The sequence below is a fragment of the Gymnogyps californianus genome, chromosome 2 (assembly GCF_018139145.2).
Source record: "Gymnogyps californianus isolate 813 chromosome 2, ASM1813914v2, whole genome shotgun sequence".
Classification (NCBI taxonomy): Eukaryota; Metazoa; Chordata; class Aves; order Accipitriformes; family Cathartidae; genus Gymnogyps; species Gymnogyps californianus.
In genome coordinates, this window is record NC_059472.1 from 56,922,262 (window position 1) to 56,945,730 (window position 23,469).

General features: G+C 37.9%; 1 protein-coding gene across 1 annotated transcript in view; it reads right to left on the reverse strand.

The window, feature by feature from the left end:
* The window catches only part of PIEZO2 (piezo type mechanosensitive ion channel component 2), a 318,116-nt gene that overhangs the window by 34,584 nt on the left and 260,063 nt on the right, over positions 1-23,469 (reverse strand). Inside the window, exons 29-38 of the mRNA XM_050891534.1 lie at positions 22,738-22,834; positions 20,717-20,876; positions 18,141-18,230; positions 15,398-15,519; positions 14,515-14,586; positions 10,504-10,607; positions 8,364-8,462; positions 5,815-5,926; positions 4,010-4,075; positions 531-697 (exon numbers count right to left, since the gene is read on the reverse strand). Coding sequence (XP_050747491.1) covers positions 531-697; positions 4,010-4,075; positions 5,815-5,926; positions 8,364-8,462; positions 10,504-10,607; positions 14,515-14,586; positions 15,398-15,519; positions 18,141-18,230; positions 20,717-20,876; positions 22,738-22,834 — 1,089 coding nt within the window. The remainder of the gene's footprint in view (positions 1-530; positions 698-4,009; positions 4,076-5,814; positions 5,927-8,363; positions 8,463-10,503; positions 10,608-14,514; positions 14,587-15,397; positions 15,520-18,140; positions 18,231-20,716; positions 20,877-22,737; positions 22,835-23,469) is intronic.

The window sequence follows — 23,469 nt, forward strand, 5'->3', positions numbered from 1 at the left end:
TCCAAATACATTTCTAGTTACACTATCAACATTAATCTTTGATAATAATGGGTTTTACTAATATATAACTAGTTTGTGGAGGACCACATAGCTTCATTGCGAGTGAAGAAAATTATGCCTGTACGTTGTCAGTCATTTCCAAGGCAAGTTGGTCTACAAAAAGACTGAAATATTCAGACTGAGGTAGGTTTTGAGCTGTTTAAAATGTCATGTCTTCGACTCTCTACTTGAATCTATCCTGTCCCCTCAAAACCACAGTTTATCACAGGAGTGTTTCAGCCTAATCCTTATCAACCTCTCAAAGAATTATTTTTCCAATAATTTTTGTGTCCAGATAATAAATCAAGTAATTTATTATTTATATATTTATAAAACAGCAAGCAGCAAGAGTCCAGACCTATTTTTAAAATGCATGTATAAGTGAGATTTTTGTAATTTTTCTCCTTAATCCAGTGATCTGAAAAGACAACCTTTCATTTTTCACTGAGCTGGAAATGGCATTAGCAGACAAAAAAGAGTAAAGGCGTTACCTTCTTAATCTCCCTGGTCAGCATACAGCGCTCAATTCTTAGCACAGTGGAGATATCAATGTGTTCTCTTGAGATGGAATTAAGCCAAGCTGTAAAACTGTCCAGTGTTGCCAGGAAAAGGACCCAAGTGAACTTCAAGATATTAAATATCCTCTTGATGATGTTATCTAAGGGAGAGGAAAAGCAACAGAGAGTTAATGAACGCAAATATCTTTCATTGTATTTCTGCTTGGAGTTAGATTCATTTTTCCTTTATTGTCTAATAATAATAATCCACACTGCAAGACCCTGTCATAGGAAGGAATCTCTGAAGATGACTGGAGGTCTTTTGGCTGTCTGGGCCATTTTCCTGCCTGTATGTCAAGGCTTATCATCTGGAATCCCTTTTCCACCCCGTAACTCCCTGGTTCTGCAATCACTAGTCATATAAACAGTCCCTGATTTTAGAGAGACACTGTATGCACAGGTCTGCAAAATGAAACCCAAAGATTTGGGCATCTCCTGAGAGCTATTCAACATCCCCAGCTCCTGTGATCTCAACAGCCGCTCAGCCAGCGTGTTGAGCTGAACCCCTCGTCTATTTACTTGTGCGCGTTTCTCTCTGCACAGAGTTTGCCTTTTGTGCTTGAACCTTGCCTAGCTGCGTTTTAAAGTCTAACCTGCCTAAGCAGTCTTTGAATCTCTCCCAGTTTTCCAACCACCTAAACACACTTCTCTCTATTTACTGTTTCCAAAGCCTCTCTTTTTTCAAATAGGCTGCACTGTGTCTTCAGTGATCTCAGATCAACTAGCCCAACTAGGACAAATCATATAAAACATTTATAAAAGATTAGTCTTGCACCATTTTGCCAAAACAGTACACTTTCCCATGAGTAGGGCTTATGGGTTTATACCAACAATAGTAGCTTTATTTTGCTCAACACAGCTGTCTCAAGTTAATTTCTCATTTCAGCAGTTCCTTTAGCATTAACAACTGCATTTCTCACCCAAACCCCAGCACTTTCAGCTTATTTTTCTTCCACTCACAAACATACACACCACACTACAGTTGTTACATAGCGTTGCACAAATACTAAAACATTTCTTCCCAACTAGCCAGTTCCAGAGCTAGCTGTCCCTGCTAGTTTGCAAATCCCAGAGCACTAGCTATAAAGATCAATTTTAGAGCAATCAGCCTAACAAATAATAGAGAACCATCAACAATCTGCCATGTAGGGACGAAACGTTCGAAGCAGATACTAAGGAGCCAATGTACGCGCTAAAGCATGATGCTTTCAACAACCTCACTTCTTAGCTGTACCACAAGATGGCATGCAAAACTTTGTGGAATGCACAGTCGCTCCTTACAAAGAATGCAAAGGTGAAGCTATAATAAAGCAAAAGATTTCCTGTGGAGGAACATGCATGTTTCTCTGGGAGTGCAGGCAGGGTTGTATGCACATACGTGTGGAGAGAAACTATGGAAAAAACCCATTAGTGGTACATTCCTGTAAAGTGGATGCTGAAATGGCAGTATGTACCATTTACCTGAGCAATGCCATGGAACTGGTCTGCTATCTCTGAAAGTAAGAGCATTTAGCCCCCTTCACTTGGTCATATAAATATTTCAATAATATCTTGCCCTTTTTTCCAGGCTTTTTCTATATCATTTAGAATTGGAGATATTTTATGATTATCTACTTAAATTTTATTCACTCATATTTCAACGTGCAGGTCTTGAAGCTAAGGAAATCTTGCCATTTGAAATTAAATTTAAGGCTGTTTCTACTTCAAGGAGCATTCATTTCCTTTGAATTCCAGATAATATTATGAATAGGTTAAAAGAAAACGCAGCACTCATACACAAAAATATACAACATATAAATGTTCTTTTTTAACCCACACTCTTCCTCTCTAATATATAATTTCTGCTACTGACTTCAGGAGAATCGCAGCTCTCAGGTTAAAATTATCTTTATTATTGACCACCACTGGCACGACATAGTCTCACCACAGTGCTTTGCCAAGCACTTCCAGTCTAATCTGAAAGGTCATTTTTCTCTCCGGGATGGAGGTGATTTAGTATACATTTTTAATGATGCTGTAGCTGTTCTGGCAGCTTTGCTGTTCTCCAACACTTTTTAAAAATAATCTTTTGGGGATCAATAGCATCTAAACATCTTCAAAAAGGGAAACAAATATTTATTTTCTGCAGAGACTGTTATTCTAACTTAAAGGGTCAAATGCAGAGAAGGCTTCTGTCTGCCTGAGAGTGTGAGACAGGATTTGGTCTAAGGTTAATAATGATACTACTGCTTCATTAACAATTACTGTCTAATTTTTCCAACCATCTTCTTTAACAAATTTTACCTAGGAATGATCAAAGTATTTCAATGAAAATATAAAGCACCTTAAATTGACTATTTCCAATATAAATTAATTATAAACCTCCTTCTCTTTCCCTAAGTCCTGTATAGCACCAACAGTACTTCCCTAGAGATGCGTTTGAGTGATTCACTTCAGTGTTTTAACACAAGTAACTGCCTCACCAGTAAGTAACAAATAAAAAAGCCCACAAAACCCCACAAAAAAAACCCTATAGCAATGCAACTCGTTTATTTGAGACCACTGCTCTTGTGAGGAAGAAATGACATCTCCCACATCCTTGTAACATCTTATACCCTGTGGGTCACTCAGGGATACAATTCTAACTGGAACTGTGGGAACCAATTTTAAATAGAGAAGAAAAACAGCTTTTGAAGACAAAGTCTCTCTCAAGGTAAGCCATGATGAAGACTTACTTAAGAGGAGAGTCTGTTTTCTTCTTTCACTCCAGTTAGAAACAAAGAGCCAAGCTTAGATTTATGATCTATTACACTTCTTTGTAGGAACACTTTCAATATGGGCAAGATCTTGCAAACTGCTGGCATTTCCTCTGTCGTGCAGAGCATCCTTAAGTCTGATTATGAATGGGAATGGGTAAGATTGGGAAAATCCCTTTTTTTTAGAAGAGATTATTGCACCTTGCTGAATGGGAGAGTACCAGACAAAAGCATTATATTAACCTTGCTAAAATGCACTGAAAAACACAAGGTCTTTGTGCTAATAATAACATTTCAGACATTCAAAATCAATGGAGATTTTAACGCAGGGCTGTATGCAATCAGGACTGGAAGCTAAGCTTAGGTGTAAGTTGTTCTCTGAGTAAAATATACAGCAAGCGATCAAGTCTGAGCCGGCAGATGTATTACTAAAGTGGGGAGAGAATGAGTGCAGTAGCTAATAGACCAGGAGTAGAAGTTCCTATGCTCAGGACTTGTAAATCTGGCAATTGAAAACCTGAAGGTAGTTAGGAAGTTCTCACTGCACAGGTTAGAGTGGATTTTGTGGCTTTTATGCAAGCCTGGGATCACTGCAACGCTGTCTCTGTGATATGCTGCTTACACCACCGGTCACAACTGCATCATAACAGCAGAGAAACCCTCTTTCTGCCTTCATACCTGGTCCATCAGATTTCTTCTTGACAGGTTCCTCTTCGCTGTCTTCACAGTCCGCATCAGTACCACCTATTGAAAACGATGAGCGAAACAGTGAGTGTTACACCTATAGAAGTGCAGGTGTGAATGCCATCAAAGCTAGAAAATGCTACAGTTACTAAGCAGTAGTGACTGGTTCCTCACCTACCACTATAACAGAAAGCACATTTCCATTTCTAAAGGACTCAAGTGAGGGGACAACCCTGTCAGCGAAGGTGTTCACGGATGACCACCCCTCTCTTGTAATTTGCAGTGGCATTTTCTTACTAGATAGGCTGCTGAGCAAGATCATCTGTTGGTGTAAACCCAGGCAATTTCTCAGTGACACCGCTTCCACCCTCAGCAGCCTCACCTTCCGCTGACTCACACTCAAGCTCATTTCTTCAGCCTCTGCAAAGGGCAACCTGATCAGTGCTCTGACCTTCTCCTGCCTCTGACCCAGCAAACCTGGATGAATTGAGTGGGACCTTCAGGTTGAAATGAAGCAGCAGAGTTGGTTTGAGACTACCATGTGCTTTTATTTAGGCCTGTAGCAGAAGAGTGACGTAGAGTTGCAGGCAGAACTGAAGGACAGACAAATGACTCTCCTGCTGTCTAATATCCAATAACTGCAGCTACAGCTTCAGTGGCAGCAGTCAAATTATAATGCTCCCTCTTTTTGATGGGTGAAGGTGCCAAACGGAGGAAAAGTCCAGCTGATTCAGCCTGAATGGGCCCCCCTCTTCCCCATCTATACTGACCAGAAAAGCTTCTGAATTTCTATTTTCTTTTCTTGTTTAAAAAAGGAGCAAAAAACGAAGAGAGATGAACCACTTCTTATAAACTAATTTTTTTCAGAGGCATGAAAGATTTTACAGTGCCAGTAAAACCCATTAATATTTCTGTTTTCCTTTTGCTACCTGCTGAATTCACTGTGAATTCAGGGGTTCATGGATATTTGGGTTCCTCAGTGAGTACAGCATGGAAAGTGAAAAACATTTCTTGTTATTCTTCCCCATGTATCAATTCAAGCTTCTTTAGGGAACAATATAGGAAATGGGGCAAAAAGAAATAGTATGTGGCTATTTCACTGAATTTTTCTTACAGCTCCACTTGAACTACAGCTCTTCAGGAACTTCGTCATGAAATAGTTCTCCAACACAAAACATAAGTCTGTCACATGCAAAACTTTCCCTGGGAATACACATGAATTTATGATCAAAATGAGAGACTTTGAGCAACCCTAGAAAAACCTAGAGAGTAAGATAAATCTTTTTATGAGGTGAGGGAGTGAAAGGGTAATGTCCATGCTCTGCCTGATTCTGGCCAAACACCTGGCATTTACACTCCCATATTCTGGAGAAATGCTGTTAACTACCACATTATTGGCTTTATAAAGTTATGCCTTTACAGGGTTATGGCTTTCTCTTGCAAGTACTCTACTTCCACAAATGTTTTCACATAGCTGATGTTTTCTGCAATGTGTTGAGTCTTCCCATTTGGCAAAAGTTTGGGGCATGTGTCTTGCAACGCCATGGAAAACACATATATCCCCTCTTCTCCTTTATCTCCCCCAATGTACATTGTGTAGGATGAAAGGATATAGCTATGGCTGGCCTTGTCATGGGCTGGGGCAGGGAGAGACAGCCAGCCAAAGGCAAACTCATTTTTCCAGTTCCTAGCCAGAACTGAGAGCACTTGCCTTCTAAAACTTAGCTGCCTTTCACTACCAGGAACAACAGGCAGTCTAGTTAACACTGCATTTTTTTAAAATACAGAAGTCTACCTACCATCCCCAGATCCTTTTCGCCTTCGCTTCTCCTCTTTCCCAAAACTTTTCTTCTCTTTGCGCCTCTGTCGTAGTGCTGTTTTAGGGTCAGTAATCCAGGCCTGATAAACAAACTGGAAGGAACAAACTCATTTATTTCAAGGTTCTTCATGTTTTGAGAGTAAGCCATAGAATAAGCCACAAGCAGGACTATATAGTTTGAGTAAACGCATTCAGATCTGCAGGGGTAAGGAAATATTTTGAGTCCCAAATCAAACACCTCCCCTGCAGATCTGCTGAGTTTTCATGTGCTATTTTTGCGAGCATAAAACCAAATGTGAAAACACTTGTGGGTGAACCAAGTTTCATTAGAACCCACAAAAATTCATGCTCTGAACTTTGGGAATTAATATCCTGTTGTGTATATGGGCTACTTCACCTGAATCTCTCAATTTAATTCTGTATTTCTACTTTATCATTTTACAGGCAAGATGCAGAGTAATGGAAACTTTAAGAGAAAGTGCTGCAATCAACTAACGAAAGCATCAAAAGATGTAGTGATATCTCAGTACAGGTATTTGTGCTTGTACATTTTTCATACTTTAGGTATTTTTTTTCACCTCTGCAGATCCCAGTGGAACATTTACAGATTTGCTATCTATGCACAGTCCCAAACCTGGCAGTCAGGAATTCCTCAAATTTCATCCTGATCTTGACAATGGCTCCCTTTGTTGATTCAGATAAGTCACTTATGAATCCTTCTGTTTTTCCAGTTGTAAAATGAAGACAGTAATACTTACCTATATATCAAGGGGATTTTATGGGGCCAAATCCTGCTCACAGCACTTACTCAGATCAAGTCTGTTGACCTGTATGACTACATGAAGCATGGAATTGGCCCAAAATATTTATAAATGCTATAGCAGTGGAAAAAAAGAATAGTAAAAAAAAGTTACCCAAAAGTAACTTTTTGAATAGTTCTGCTCAAGCTGTGAAGGAAGGTTACAGAAAAGAAGCAGTAACACTCATATCTTTTTTCCCTATACGACATAAAATACGAATAACAGAAACTAAAGTAACTGTATCTTCTCCACAACTCTTTAGGACAAAAGATGTTCTTTTGTTCCTTTTATGGTTTTCATTGAAAAATGGTAATCATCTTCAATTGGCACTGCATTGTCTTCTATTTCTAAGCAACACAGGCTGGTAACAGAGAGAGGGCAGGGAAGCACACAGATGCAGACACGAGGGTGAAAATAAAGCACAGTGACGAAACAGCTCTATTAATTCACAAGACAAACATGCAGACAATGACAACAACACACATGTATCTCAGTGAAGCTGGAACTGCCCCTCATAGGACAGAATGGTAAAATTTCTATTTGGTTTATTTATATTTTTAAAATTTGCATACACAAATTGCTTTGGAACATTAAAAGCAATTTTTTAAAACTGTCAAACTGACTTTAAATGAATTTAAAAGGGAAAAATACTTTGTTCTGTTTTGTGAATGTATACAACAATGGAGAGAAAATTATTTTGGTACTGTTGGTAAGAAGGTCCTCTTCCAAATCTCTCAAGGTTCGTACATTTATTTTTATATGTCTGGCATATTCAAAACAAGCACCACATGAGAAAATGTGTGGGATCAGAGGCACTGGTTTCTCTTTGCTTTGTAACAAGTGTTTTCTAATGAAGGTGATCTGGGGGAATGGTGATACTTAAGTGAACTAATACTGTATTACTTACTGAAAGTCAGGAACTGTCAACATCTGCTATGGAACAGTTAGCTGAGAAACTGTATGCTAGCCACAGTCATACTGTGAATAAAGAAATTAGAGGTAAAAGGCAGACTTGGAAGAGGGTAGAAGATTAGAATGAAGAAAGGGCATTTGATTAATAAATGTAATGTAACTACTTATGCTAAGCAGTGGATATTTTAAGAGCTGACTGGGTGCATACACATGTATTACTTTAGATTTTTACTGCTGGACAAACTTTAAACACAGTATCTTTTAGGCTTTGGAGCTGGTACGCTCAATCCGTAATGCTCGCTCCTTACAAATATCATGTTACATATATGGAGTGTATGATACACAGTGCTCAAAGGTAGGAACTGCTAAATGTATTCAAGGAGGACAAGAAAGAAGATGCACAAATCTTTTTTATGACGATGAAGGCCAGAAAAGTAGAGAGCTAAAAAGGAGTTTGGAGCAGAATGTGTGTTTTACAAACCTTTAACCAGCTTTCTGAGATCAATTACCACGGTGTCTATAAGGTACATGCAACTTGATGTGACCATCTTGTACAGCAGTATCAGAGGAAAATGAGAATTTGGGTCTGCATTTTCTCTCTGGAGTTGCACTTAAAAAAAGATAGACCACTTTTCTTGTGGCTTGACCACTCCAAACGTATGAAATGTATTGCATTTATTAGGAATGAAGCTTTGGCTGTCATTATTTTTTTTAATCATTCATATAAGAGGAAAAATGCAGACGAGGACAGAGGTGCACATTATATCAGGAACTATGGGATGGGTCACATACTGAGCACTCACAAAATGTCAAGTACCTTTGCTGCTTTGATTAAATACTGAAGAATAGTTTTGGGTAGTTTAATGACAGACTTTGGCAAGGCTAAAATGGCTGAAGCAAATTTCCCAATAGCTCTCTATAAAGAAGGACAAAGTAAGAGTAGTTAGTAGGAAACAAGAAAATATTAATAAAAAGTATCTACTGAATGATTGTATCTAGATTATTAAGAACGAATTTACATTCATAGACTCCAATATGATAAAAGATCATTTGTGATGTTCACAATAAAATTTCAATAAATGATTCTTAACTGCCTGCATTCTCTAATAAACAAAATCTCCAAGTTAATCGTTGAAGTGACCATTGCACACAATTCACACTAAAAAAATCAACAATTAAAAATAATTCTTTAGCAGGCTCTACAACAAACAAGTTCACTTTGCTAGTATTTTTATTAAGACCATGTGCAGGGTGATGGAAGGCAAATAAGGTATGATGACCAAATGATGAACAAGCTTTTCATAAACAAAACCAGTTTTCTGTTCTATACAACTCCCCTCCTACATAAAGCCATCCAACATCTTCATGTTGCACATATTGCAGAACTGGCCACCTATACAGAATGTCTGACCAGAATTTTGAAATAAAGACCAGATCCTCCATCCTCAGATTAATAGTTTCAGGACTGAGCTTTAAAAAATAAGACCAAACGAACAAAAAACACAAAACCCAGAGTAAATGAAAGAATCTTACTAGCTTCTGACCTCAAGTTTAGAACTCTTTAAAATCTCAGTGCTTGGCACCAGCACATCTGAACAAAATGTTGTCACCAATTTTTTAAAAAATCAGCAGAAACAAGAGTGCAAACTTTCCTCTATACCTGCATGAAAACCAGAAAGAAAAATGACCTAGAAATTCATGAGCCATTTGTATGGTCCAAGGTGAGTTAAATGCAAAATATAAAAAAAATCAGTGTAAATAGTAGAAAATAAAACTTACTTATCACATTATTTTTCATCCAGATTTGTTTTGCCTTTTTTAATGTCAGGAAAAAATCTTTCCATGTCATTACCGTGCAGGCAGTTTAACAAATGTAATCAGTTGGTAATGTCAGTGTATACACTAAAGGCACATTGTATCAATGACTTAAATAAAATATTTCTTCTTGTAATTCAGTAATGTCATCTGGGAAGCTTTGAAAGCTATTGGCATAAAGAATAGAAGAGCATGGAGGCAGTTTCTTGCTCTTGCTTGCACTGGGCTTTCAGTAGTGCACCGGTTCTGCAGTGACGTGAGCTTGCATCTGGATGGGAATGCTCATCTGCAAAAAGCTACCCGTTTGCTTAAGCTTTTAAAGTTACAGACCTGAAAAAGTTCTGTGGTATTTCTGAAAAGTCTTCAACAAGTAAAACTTTAATCTTATGAAGATTAAAGCAATCCTATATGCATGAGTATTTCACTAACTTCTTCACCCAAGTCCTTCATTTAAGCCAGTGGATTCAATACCTGGTACTGCCTAACATCAACCAGTCTATAGGAACCCAGTTAGGAAACCAGCTATCTTTTTAACATTACAATATCCTCTTACTTCAACACAGTCTGTCACTTAAAATGCAAACATATTAATTAACATTATCCTGAAAAAGAAAGGAGAGAAAGTGATGTGGTCTTCTTTTGTAATTTTAAATGTTAAGCTCTTTATAAGCCAAGGATATATTTCTCTGGTCCGCTAGGATCAATAATAAAATATTTATTTTTTTTAAAGTATGTATTCTTTTCCATGAAAAGTTGCTTATTTTTGGGATCATTTCTTCATGGAATGCTAACATCTACTCAAAACCAGAAAACCACTGAAGCATTGTACAGCAGTGCCAGGGGCAAGTCAGCTTCCTCACTTGTCTTTATTGCAATGCAGAAAAAATAAAGCTCAGATTCTTAACCTTTGTTTTTGTATTTTTGTTTTCCTCAGGCATAAGTGAACAAAGATATGATTTCACTATACTTCCTGTAGGAATTTGGCAAGGCAAACTTGCATTTTAAATTGGCAAGAAATTTCATTTCCAATACTTTTCAGGTCTACTTTAGATGTACTGGCTGCTTTGACATATGTGCCTGTGTTATGAGAAGCCTACATTTTTTTCCAGATGTCCACTAAAAAGCAAATTACCATAAAGTACCTGAAATGCAGATTTTTTTCGAGGCTCTTCCTCTTCTTTTTTCTCCTCTTCCTCTTCCTCTTCACTATCCGTCTCAAACAAATAATAATTTCCACTTCTGACCACTAAGTGAAACAAAATATTTTCTTATTTTTCTGAAAAGTTCTATTCTCAACTGCCCCAAGACCTATGAACAGCCAGCCAGTCATTTAAAAATTCATAACCAGGAGAGGGGAAAACAGAGAAGAAGCAAGAGATGAAAAGGTCTCAGGCAATTTATTTGATGTTAGTCTGCAATACTTTGGGCATGAATGAGAACTATACAAGAACTAAGGAAAACATCACCATGAGAAGAAAATGTAAAGAAAAAGCTTGAAGTATATCAAGTTACTAATTCACGTTTTTTAGAAAAAAATGGCAGTTAAGTCTAAATTAATTAGGAACTGATGGTTATTTGAGGGAGTAAAAAAAGCCCAGCAGGTAAGTAAATGAATTTACATGAACAGTACCACTGGACAAAAAATACAGAACTTCTCTTTAAAATGCTGAGGCATGCTTTAAACTATGGAATGGGATGGTATTAGTTAACGCTTTCTTCAAACATTTAAGCTTTGACGAGGTAATGGAAAACCTTGGCTTGTTTAAAACAAATCACTTGGATTCTATTAACATGATCGCAAATGAGTTTCAATTTTTTGCCCATGGATTCAGAAAGATTCTGAAACCTTGATACAGTAAAGATGCACAGTGAATAAGCTAGGCCTTATATCCTTGAACAGAAGCAATGTTTTTATTTCTCAGATGGTAACAGGCCTACATGAACAAACAAGGGAAACAAAAGAAATGAAAAATAAGGTAATGAGCAAGAGAAAAATCAAAATCACAGCATTACATTCAGCAGTGAAAACTGGTAAATAATTTCCACATTTAAGCTGAAATATTTAAAGGAACAGTTACTTAGATGAAATGTCACACAATCTGGATATATGGAGCAATACATATTGATATAAAAAATTATATTTAACCCTCATTATAGGTTTCTGGAAAAGTAACAATTGCTTTAATTCAATCATACCTTGAATTCTACACAGATCCTCTGTGCACAGATGACCACACATAACTACCGTAGAAACCTCAGGGCAAGCACACTGTGAAATTTGCCAGAACTCTATTGGATCATAACTTCAGCATCTAAAACTCCCTCACAGAGGGAATTTTGTGCCTCATGTGCCTAGTTATGACTTTTAACATCAATGAACGCCCTGTAGAGGGACAGAGAGTCCACTTCAGCAGTTCTAATTGCTGAACTGAGGTGAAAAGAAAGTTTGGACATCTCTTAGATCAAGCAAATTAATTATTTGGTACAGGGCCTTCTAAGAATGCCCATTTAAAATGCATTAAAGAGATGAATGTATTTTAAGAGCCAGTAGTCTGCAGTTCTCTTTCATAAAAAAGTATCTTGTAGTCAGCAACAGAAATTGTCCACACAGAAGATCAGCAGGATAAGGTCTGACATCTGGGGGAAACCTCTACGGCAGTGCAGTTCCTTAAAGGCTCAGAGTAGCACCCAGTCATTCTTGGCACACCTGAGCTGGCAGAAAACAAATCTACAATGATCTCCCTCCAAAATTTTTAGGTTAAAGTGTATCTGAGGGGACACTACAATGTAGCAGTTATGTCTCTTTTACAGCTAAAGAGGGAGGTATGATTGAATAGCAATAATGCATTCTTGCACACATCAAAATGGAATAAGAAGTGCGTTAGTCACCTACAGGGATTACTAAAGAGACCAAATTCTACTACTAAGATAATTCATGGCCAGACTGGACTTGGGGGACCCCTCTCCTACTGCAAAATGTGACTTTCTCCTACTGAGAAAAGGGACTTGCAGGCTTTCCTTGTGGGATGAGACGGAGGAGGCAGAAGGGGAGCCATGTAGAAGTCAGCATAATCTCATCATCTGCTTGTGCCCAGAGGGAAAGAGCTCCCCAGGACAGCTGCGAGCACCATCTTTTGCACTACATCAGACACAACTCTGTGCCCCGGGAGAAGCTGAGGACCTCAAAGCATGTGGCCGTAACTCCTGCTGATCTTTGTGGGGCTCCATAAGTAATCCACAAGCACAGGAGGAACCATACCTCCCTGCAAGGGAGAGTGTGAGTGAGTGTCAATGAGGAAGCCCTCACTGATGTTTCCTATCTGTTCTACTCAGACCCAAATTCATGACTGTGTTTTAATTCCTATGATATACAAAATGAGGTATCTTTCTGTATAATAAAATTATAACAAGTAGTATAAAAATAACAATAAAAATCTAAATTAAACATCAGAATTGGTATAAAACTTCAAGCTTGAGTGACTTCAGTATATACATATATAGAGCCACAGCCACAAACCCATTTACTGAGATGAACAGCCAGGTGCAGCAGAACGCTGCAGTTACAGCACAGTGTTTCAGAAAGGATAGATGGGGAATATCAGTCTATTTCTAGTTTGTATGCCTGTGAACACCTACTGTCAGTGCCATGTTTCAGTGAGTGTGGACACAAGCCACATGGCAAGCAACCACTGTTTGCAGGATCAGGGTCTGTGATGTTTCCCACAAGGTTTTGCATTATTGCAGTAAATAATTTCAAGAATGCTCACTGTTCAAATACCAAAACGCAAGTTGCCACCTAAGAACATTAAATAATGAGGGTGAAATAAGTAAAAGCCAAAGTCCATGTCTCTCTTTGAGCAGTTCTTCTTATTACAAAACCAGTGGTGAATAAACAAGAGACCATATCCCATTCCTTCAAAATCACTGTAGCTTGAAATTCTACAGTAAAAACTCACAAATTATAGTTTTGATCTGCTTTGTCATTGTTGTTCTTAATGAAACTACAGGGCAAGAATTTTATTTTCATAAGAATTTTGAAAAGGGATAGGTCTCTCTAAAGTGGCAGTGTGCCCTTTAGAAAAATAAAAATAGAGGCACAGTTTACTTGTGACTTGATAGAAATAAGCATACGACATTCTGTTAAACGCTGTTGGCAAATACATATGCTGGAACTATAAATAAATACACATAGGTAAATGAAGCAGTATGTACAAGTATAAAAGTATTGCTTGGAGTAACTCTTTTAAACTAAATGACCAGGCACAATATAGACATTCATATTTAACTCTGGTAAGTGCTATACACTTGAATATTTTTTAAATCTTCAGAGGTTATTAAATAGCTCATGTCTGATTCTTTCAACAAAGATCCAATAGAAGGATGTCTGATTTGAGATTGCAGTCTACTCAGTTTTCTTGTTTTACCCAATCCATAACATAGGGAAGAACTCTATTGTATGCCTGGACTGGGCTATAAACAAATTAAAATATCATAATGCAACAATGATAAGAGTGATACAGGCTAATAATTTCTTGTGCACAAGGCTGAACATATTTTTGCTCTTAGATAAACACAAAAAAATGGAAATAAGAAAACAACTGGCATCAACAGTACATTAAAGTGTGATCAGAGATTTAGCTGAGCTCTACACAGCCTGGTCCTGGGAATAGTCTTGCTGCCTTACTGTGGTACTCAGATTTCTACAGCTGACAGTAGAATGACTGATGAACCATAAAAAAAGATGTATGATGTGTGTGTATATGAAAAAGAAGTTATGACTAATCTTAGAATGCGTTGGCAAACCTTCACCTTCACATTTTTAAATATATTGTGCTTTGCAGTAGGGGGGAGCTGAGACTTTTGAGGCGAAAATAGATTCTTTTTGGCACTTGTTTATCTGATCTGATATTTTTCTAAGAATGCCCAAAGTATCAGGAGCTAGCTATGCTTCCAACACACAGAGGTTCAAAATATGGTTAAGCTCACTCCTTGAAGATTTGGAAGTAGAAATATTTGTTGAAAAAACCAAGCCTTCTATCAAGTCACAATCATAAAATCAGGCATAAAACAAACAAGTCATGGGAATGCCTTCATTCTGGTCAAGGATATAAGGGTTAAATCCACGTATTTGTAAGATGATTGAGAAAACCTACTGGAAGCATGATCAACCCAAGGCCGCCACCACAGCTTTTTTTTGCCCTTGGCTTTCTCTTTGTCTGCTTCTCCTAAAATAAAATATGTCCAAATATTAATTTTACAAAATGAGAAACATGTTTTTTACACTGATTAATCATTTTTAATTTCTCTCAAAAGAGCTAAAATTTCATGAGCATATCAGATGTTAGATCTACTGAATACATTCAATATTAAAATCATTCAGAAGCATGACCACTAAGCAGAAATACTCTGGTTTATGCAGCACTTAAAACAGCATTCTACTCTAAAACAGCTAAAAAGTTCAGTTTTGTGTTTTAAAACATACAGTCACAGTTGACTGTAATTTCAAGAAGAAAATATTTTCCCTTCTCTCAAATCCTCTTACACTTCAGGCTCCAAAAAGTTTAAATCCAGTAAGTGCTGATCCCAAGTCAGTGCTAGAAATGTGGCACTAGATAGGTATCATTTTATCTATTCCCGTGTTTTAAGCCACATTTAAAAGTACACAAACATTTCAGTGACTGAAAAAAACTCACAGCATCCAGAAAATGTTGCTGGAAAAATGTGAATGCTACCTATTTGTAACACTGTGGTTTATAGATAATGACTTTGTTCAAAATAAACTTCTGCTGCTATTCAGCTCTTTGCCAACAACCTGAAATTAACCAAAAGTAACTTTAAAGAAAATAATTTTCTCTAAACCTTCTTGCAGTACAAAATCCTAGATTTTTTTGGCTTAATCAACCTCCAAACTGATACTCAGCTAACAACCTTGTTACATGACAGTTTTGAAGAACAATTTATCACTTGTCCAACTATTAGGTCTATTAGGTCCTTAGCGCTCAACTGCAATTACGGTACAACAATAGCTAATGGTACCTTCGTCATCTTCTTCAGAAACCTTCCGAATCTCTGGCCCCTCTGAGGACTCCTGGGTCATGCTTAGCATCCTCTCTTTACCCTTTTTGTATTTTTGCTGCCTGGCTTTGATGCGATCCATTCTAGCAAAAGGAGGAATCTTATTAGATTCACATCTTCACCCTTTTTGACCCACCCTGAAAAACAAGTGTTAAACACATCCATACACACACATACACACACTCCAACATTTCTAAAGGAAATATCCATTCCACATTGTCATTAATCCTGCCCTTAAACATAAGGAGTTAAATGGCTCTGAAGGGGCTGGCTGGAAGGGTCAAGCCTAGTTGTTTGCCCACTGGTCAGTGAGAGCTGGGTTGCCTGCTATCACATGACTGTTTTATCCACTCCCCCTCAACTATCTTATTATCATTTAAAAATGAAAGAATTGCTGTCAAGAGCTACAACACAGCAAATGAAGCTCTGAGAAAAAAGGACTTCTGCTTAATGCAGTGGTTTTCCTGAAACTTGCCACTCTGAACCAGGGATGTGGCTGTTCCTGCACTATTTGTGCTACATCTTCACCACTTAAGCTCATTTGTCCCACATATCTGGACATACAGAAGACTTAAACTGGTTCGGTTTTGTCCAGATGTAGGCAAGCCTTCAATTCTCCTTCTTGCAATCCTGTAAAGTTAGTGCAATTTGGTCTTTTTAAGACTTCTACGTTTTCACAGTTTGAAAAACGGTAGTAAAAAACAATTGAAATCAACAGGAATAAGTTCTTTCAATACAACTGGATTAGAAGCAAATGATTCACTAACTTCAGTGAGCAAAATGCACTTAAATACGTTTATTAATCTGTCCATTTGTTAGGGAAGAACTACCCACTAGAGAGGAAAAAATTCTTTCATCTCAGCTAGTTGCTATTATTCAGTAGATAATTAGATTTCTTTCTATATCATTCATCTGCTGCTGAAGTTACGCTATGTCAGTCAGGACAACTTGGTTGTTCAAAACTTCTGGCCGTGCTGACGGTTCTCTTCATCCTAACCAGCCTAAACTGTATGAAGTACTGATGCACATTACTGAATGAAATAAAAAAGCACCCTCTATTGTTGAAGTCAGACATCCTGCAAATATAAACTAGTAATTTTTAGAGAAACATAGATTAGCTTTGGCATTATTGCAAGCAGTATCATCTCCTTGATCTTAAACTCTGCAGAACTAACAGAAAAGAATGATTTCCAGGACAAGCACGTCCTGTCAATTGGGATAAGATCGATTCAAGTGCAGAGCAGCACCAGCAACAGCCCAATACATCATCTGGTGGGAAACCCCAGGCATGCAGGTAGGGAGCACGGTCCCTGCAGCCTTCTGACGCTTCTTCAGTTATGCAGGTGTGGACAAAGTTGTGAGGAGTGGGCTTTGACATCTGGTTAGGAAGCAGTTATGGCTTTTCATGCATGGTGGTGGAGGAGCTTTGAAAGCTTTTTGCAGTTATTAAAGAAGCATGCTGGCTGCACCCAACAGAAAGCAGAGTGGCTTATTGGCTATATAAAGAGAAAGGATCTCCTGGCCAGTTAAGCGGAATGCAAATATTTTCAGTGAAGGTAAATATGTATATTTTACACTCAAACATTAGAGGACGAATCACAAATGAAATGGAAGCAACAGGCATCCAGCAAATTTTACCAGGAATACAGATATACAGAACAAAATCCTAATAATGGTAAAGTCAATGAGAATATTGTCATTCATTGCGGCAGGGCCAGGATGTTACTCAGCTTCCTTGGCCCATAGTGATTTCAGGCTATTTAGGTGGCTCTTAACTACAGCTTTCCTAACTAGGCCCCTTGCTGTTCCAATTTGTTGTTTTGTTTTGTTTTTTTTTTAAATCCAGTTCCTATGTCTCAGTTTCCTATTTTCTAACCATCTAGGCTTGCACCTTCAAGTGAGACAGGGTTTATGTGGCACTTCTGATTCGTAATCTGCCTACCCTTTTCATGAGTTTCATAGGGGATTTGCATTTGACTGTCCTACTCTTCTGAGAGATGGGGAGAGACAAATTGAGAGAACAGCAGGATAATTAGTGGAAGGAAAGAAAGAAGAAAAAAGACAGATTTTTTTCCCTCATATTTCATCTGCATTGCATGCATTCATACTACACAAAATAGGATAACCCAAAACTACAATTGAGCTGGACCTCTAACAGAGCAAAAATATAGCACAGATACAGATCATCTCTTAAAGAGAAGACTGTATGGTCATGTTGCTATGATACTCAGGTGTGCAACAGTTAGAAGTTGCTGTTCTTAACCTGTCATCATTGGATTTCTAAGGTTTAGAAGAACCTTCAGAATAAGCAGGAGGGTTCACATCTTCTCTCTTGATTTATAGGAAACATCTGTTTCCATCACAATTTCAGGCTCACTGAGGAGCAGGTAAGTCAGTACATTCCACTCTGATTCTTTATGTTAACCTCACAACGTTTGGTCCTAGAAATGTAATTCTATGTTTAAATGAAAGTTTAGATTCTGCAGTATGTTGTCTTTTTGGAAAAGATGACTCTAAAACTACATAATATTGGAATACCTAAGATCTCTGAATACCCAGAGAGCAATTTTTGTAATTGCAACATCATACTTCAAAACCTAATCAGCATTTCTATAAAAGAAGGTGCCAGATAAATACCAACAATCAGTGAAATACATGCATATGTATGTGTATACACATATATAAAAATACATTAAATACATACTGTCTTTTCAGTTGATCCATTGATTTTTTTTCCTCTTCAATTCTTGCCTTTACAGCCTTGACAATTGTAGCCTGGAAAAGCTCAGCACCCCTACAGCAGAAATGGGGGCAGAAGAAAGGGAAAAAGGAGAGGAAACATTAAATGTTTCTAAGTTTCCCTCATGCTAGCTAATCACAGAGACCTCTGTGTTCCCTCTGTACACGACCTCATCTGCATAAACCAAAACTAATCCAAGGACTGAAAGAAATAATCAATTACTCCAGAATACTAATCTGTTTACAGTCAATCATTTCAAGACCTGGGGCCAAACACTGTGTTCCCTACTCAGCCTCTAAGTTCCTCTAGCAGCTGTTCAAGGAATTCAGTTTCCAGTTCTCAAGAACAGAGAACATGGGTGGGTTCAAGGCCGAGTTAGGACTTCTTGCACACCTCCAGGATTTGGTCTTTATAGTCATTTCAGCGTTATAATCACCTTGTCCCTTTGCCTCAGCCCCCTGGAAGCTGTGAGCAAAGTCCAGCTTTATCCAGGGCCATGATGAGCATAGCTTCAGCTTCACTTTTGCCCTCTGAACACTACAGTGCTTTCAATCTGATGACACAAATCCTTGAGCAAGTTTCTGGTGTGCCAAAAGAATATGGCTTCTAACTCCATTTCATTAGAAATGTAATCGACTCATTGATTTGGATGTCCAGATCACATGTCTTGGCCATTCTTCATTATTCACTCATCAGCTCTTGAAGACTCTCAAAGAGCCTCAAAGTCTCTCTCAAAGAAGTAGCACAGATTTAAAGCCTTTCTTTTGTCAGGAATTCAGTAGGAACAGCTATAGTTTCAGAAGTCTACTTCTAATTAATTTTTCAACCATTTTTTCTGTGAGATTAATCATTCTTCCATGTAATATGCAGGATAACCACAACTATATTTTTTCAAAGGAATACAATCAAGACTGGCCATCATTATTGTCCCAAAGTATGGTAAAGTATAACAAAGACGGACATGTTCTCCTTAGCAACTTGATCACTCCGAAATTCTTATGGACTATTAAAAACTGTTGCTGGATCCTCATCGCTACTGTCTGAATCACAATTTAATCTTATTTAGGTGAGGTATTTGTATTTCACAATATTAACTTTAAGTAGAAGACAGACTCAGACCATGCTGTCTGAATCCAAATCTGACCTTCTCCATTGTCCATGTAAATTCAAAGCTTGGATTTTAGCAAGGCAAGCAGCTAACTAAAAAAAAGAATTATATTTATATTACTATATCACTATATTTATATTACCCTCCTTCCTGTAATATCTCAGCACTTCCTGGTCATTAATACATTTATCTTTACAAAGCTCCTGACATAGGCCAGTATGTCTCCACTTCTGCTGCTGGAGAACTCAAGCCTGGGTAGGTTCAGTAACTTACCAAAAGACACAAAGCTGGAAGTAGGAACCAAACATGTTTCTTTCAACCCAGCCCAGTGCCATTTACATGAGCCTGCTCTTTCCTTCTGGATGCAAACTTTCCAATTTAGGAGGCATTTTGATACCCATGATTTTGCTTTGTGCTATTTTCACTGTGAACACAGCATACAAAAAAAGCTACAAAAAAAGGCAGTATCCAGCAATCCTGGGCATCAGCAGTGAAATTCACCCCAGAGGAAAAGTCTGAGAGAGGCAACATGGGATGGAAGTATAGATCTTTTGGTAGCCCTGTTTACAGTGGTGAATTTTGTTCAGTATAGGCAGCTAAACGTGTCCCCTTTTTAAAGTAATCCCTGGAGGGGGAAGAAGAGGAAGATAAAAAATACTTCCTTTCAGGACACGCAAGCCAAATTTTGCCTTCAAACACAGACAGAAATCAATGTCCATATGTTTTTCGGAAAAAAAAAAAAAAAATGCCACAATACATTTAATCCAATATTGACAAGAGTAATTCCTCAGAAATCTTACTGAAATTAAAACCAGAATTTCATTCCTGATCTGCCTTCTTATTAAAAAACAGAAGAATGGTTGTGCTAGTGATAGCTATGAGTGGATGCCTGTGGGAAAGTAACAGGCCCAAAGAGGGTGACACTTCCTTGCCACACCTAGTAAGTGTTCAGTGATGTGACACTTCCCGAGTGTCTTCCCGATGGTCTTCCCGAGCCAGATGTCATAACTTTCCTGTGTTTTTCCTCATGTAACATTTTTGGAGTCGCAATTTCTAAGGCCCATTGTCTCAAACATGCTCTGATAGCGGAGTGTTTTCTCTCCAAGGCCTAGAAACTCTGGCATTCCCTCTCATGCATACTGATGTTGAGAGAATGCTGAAACACACATCAACTTTCATAGCTTTTAATAAGGGCTATGAGAGCAGCAGATGGTGTTTGGTAGGAAAGATGGTTTAATTTCTATCAGATTCTCAATTAATTTGTTTTCTCATGTGTGCTTTGTCAGAGTTGGGTTTGCCATTGTGAATTTAGCATGGATTGTTTAAACCAATGTTAAAGGACTATTTTGGTACTACCTATCATAAACAAATAAGTACCATAGCCATGAGAGACTTGAGCTGTTTCATTTAATTTTTTAAAACTTTATGTTACCTTGATGCTAGGATCTGAGAAGCTTTTATATCTGCAACCACATGCAGGAAGTAGTAACTCATGAAGACTCTTCTTTGCAGCAGCAGGAAAGCAAAACATATACTGTCCCAAATGATTCCTGCTTCTCCACTGGGCAGTTTACAATCTAGATTGTTGGTTGCTGGAAAAAGACACCATCAGCATAAGGACTGTTGTATTAAATATTCTTTTATAATGTTTATTCAACTAAATAATCTTAGCCTTTAAAATTATTTGAATTGAGGTAATTTAATTAGATTTTTCTTAAGAAAACTGACATGCATTTCCATTTGAAGTATACCATATTTTCTTTTACAGCAAACTGGAAAGCTTCAAACAATGTGATATCCCATGAAAAGTGAAAATTCACCAAAAGTGAACTATTTGCAAACAAATTCACCCTATCCTAATAAGTACTTGAAAACAAAGAATGGGAAAAAAGTATTTTTTGTTAGCCTGAAATACTTGATTTCAGTATTTTCTAACATGGCATGTTTCAATTTTTTTTTTCATTTCAAAGTGACTTCCTGTCTCATTTTTCTATTAAGAACACTATCAACATGAGAAAAAAGTGTTTTATTTTTGTCAAAATAATTTTTTGACTGCCACCACCTAATATTTTTATTTTTCCTCTCCACAACTCAGTTCAATGTTTCTTTCCATTGCATAAGAGAAAAAATATTTGAAACCACAAAACTGCTTCCTTTCGGGTAGGAGGAGACAGGCAGAGAGGAAATCCCATTCCTTCTACCTCTGGATTTTGGCTTGGGCTATTTCTTCTCTCTCTCTCTCTCTCTCTCTCTCTCCCCCCCCTGCCCCCCCCCCCCCCCCCCAAGACAGTTCTCTTGAGGATATTAAAAAATTAAAACTGGGTTTTGTGGAGCTAGACTATAAACTAAATAGCCTATGTTGCCCTATAGAAGGGAGTAGAAGGACTCAAGGGACAGACTCTGGCTCGAAGCTGGCTTTACAATCAAGCAAGCCAGTCTAACAGGTCTGGAAGGTCAAGCTCCAAGAGCTTCAAAGCCTGCTGGGCCCATCCCCTGGGGAGTCAGAAACCTGTGTCTAAGTTTCTGTTGCTGCTCAAAAAGTTTTGGATAATACAAGAACTACTGGGCACCATTTATCTTGTGAATTTGCGTCTTCATATTTCCTTTCTTTTCCCCTACTCCCCACTTATCTATTAGGATCAGACACGAAGACAGGAATTCAGAACTTTGCTGCAGACTCACTAGGATGAAACAGTTCTTTAAATTCAGCAAAAAAACACTGAAGAAAATCAGGTGTTTTCAAACCATCAATCCAGGGTGTCAGGACAAGTGGAGACAAACCAATAGCTCACTGAGAGGTGAAGTGTCTTGCTCTCCATACTTCATTCCTCCCTTCTCTCACCTCCATCCACGCACACTATCCACTCCCTCCCTGTTATCACCACAAACATGAGAATAATCGTAAAACAATAATTGCCTAAACTCACTATGCCTGCAAAAAATTACCACTTTTATGCTGGCTTAGCCTCTTGCCGTTTCAGTGAGCTGAACTGGTTTACCCTTTGAGCAACTGAACCTAAGACCTGGCACACAGGGAGTGGGAGTCTGCAGCTGGGAAAAGGTGTCCTCTCGCAGCAATGGTGAGCTGACATTTTAGCACAAGTTGTACAGTGAAACCATACCCTCAAGTATCGCATCACCTGCATATACAGGGAAACTGTGTTAAGCACTGGTATCACCAAATTGTTCATTTACAGCAAACGCTGGTTGTGGGTATGTGAGGGGGGGTGTTGATAGTTCTCTCAGTATATGTATCTCCTTTGGTTCTACGAAATATTTTCAATATTGTTTCTTGCTAGTCAATATAGCACCAAGCTGTATCGACTGACCTTGCAGGTATGATATTTTCATAAGGTAATATGTCAGGAGGGTGCACAACTTAAACATGGTAAAAGATTTTGAAGGTGATTCTTTATTTACAGAAAATTATGGAGAAAAATGAGCTATACTTACGAATACGGTAGCCTTTAACTGTACAAGCCAGGCTAAATGCCTGAATCAACCAGCAACTATTCTTAATTAATGATTCAATGTATCCACATGCTCCTATCTGGAAAGTAAAAGAACCGTTTCATATAACAAAACATAGCAGAAATAAAGACAAGAAAAGTATTTCACCTCTTTACATTACCTGAGAATATTGTGACTGCCATTGGCTGTATTATATCTCATTAGTAAAACAGAGATTAGAAGAAAGAATGTCTTTACCAGTGACACACATCACTTTTACATAGCAAGAATTTGTTCTTTTGATTATCAGTGAGATAGGAGGTATGTGGGTTTTGTTTGTGTTTTTGCAGAGAAAGTGATACGTCTGGCACATGATGCAATGCGACAGCTAAGCAACTTTTATAAATCACTGACTTAATCTTGCAAACATACATGGACAAGCTTAACACACGTGTAGCTCCACTGAATTCCCAAGCATAAAATGAAGCACATATGTAAGCATTTAGAACATTTGCAAATTCAAACCACCCATAAATCAATTTTATTTCAGTACAGTGACTTATATAAATGTAAAAAGAAAAATATCTGCTCTTTTCAGTCCAGCACTAAAAATGTTCAAAGCTAAAAAGCAATTGCCAGGAATAAATCTAAATTTATCTTTCAAAAAGATTTAAATTACTGGCTTGTCTCAATCACCTATCAGTGCCACTGCAAGAATCTGCTATAAAGAGTTAA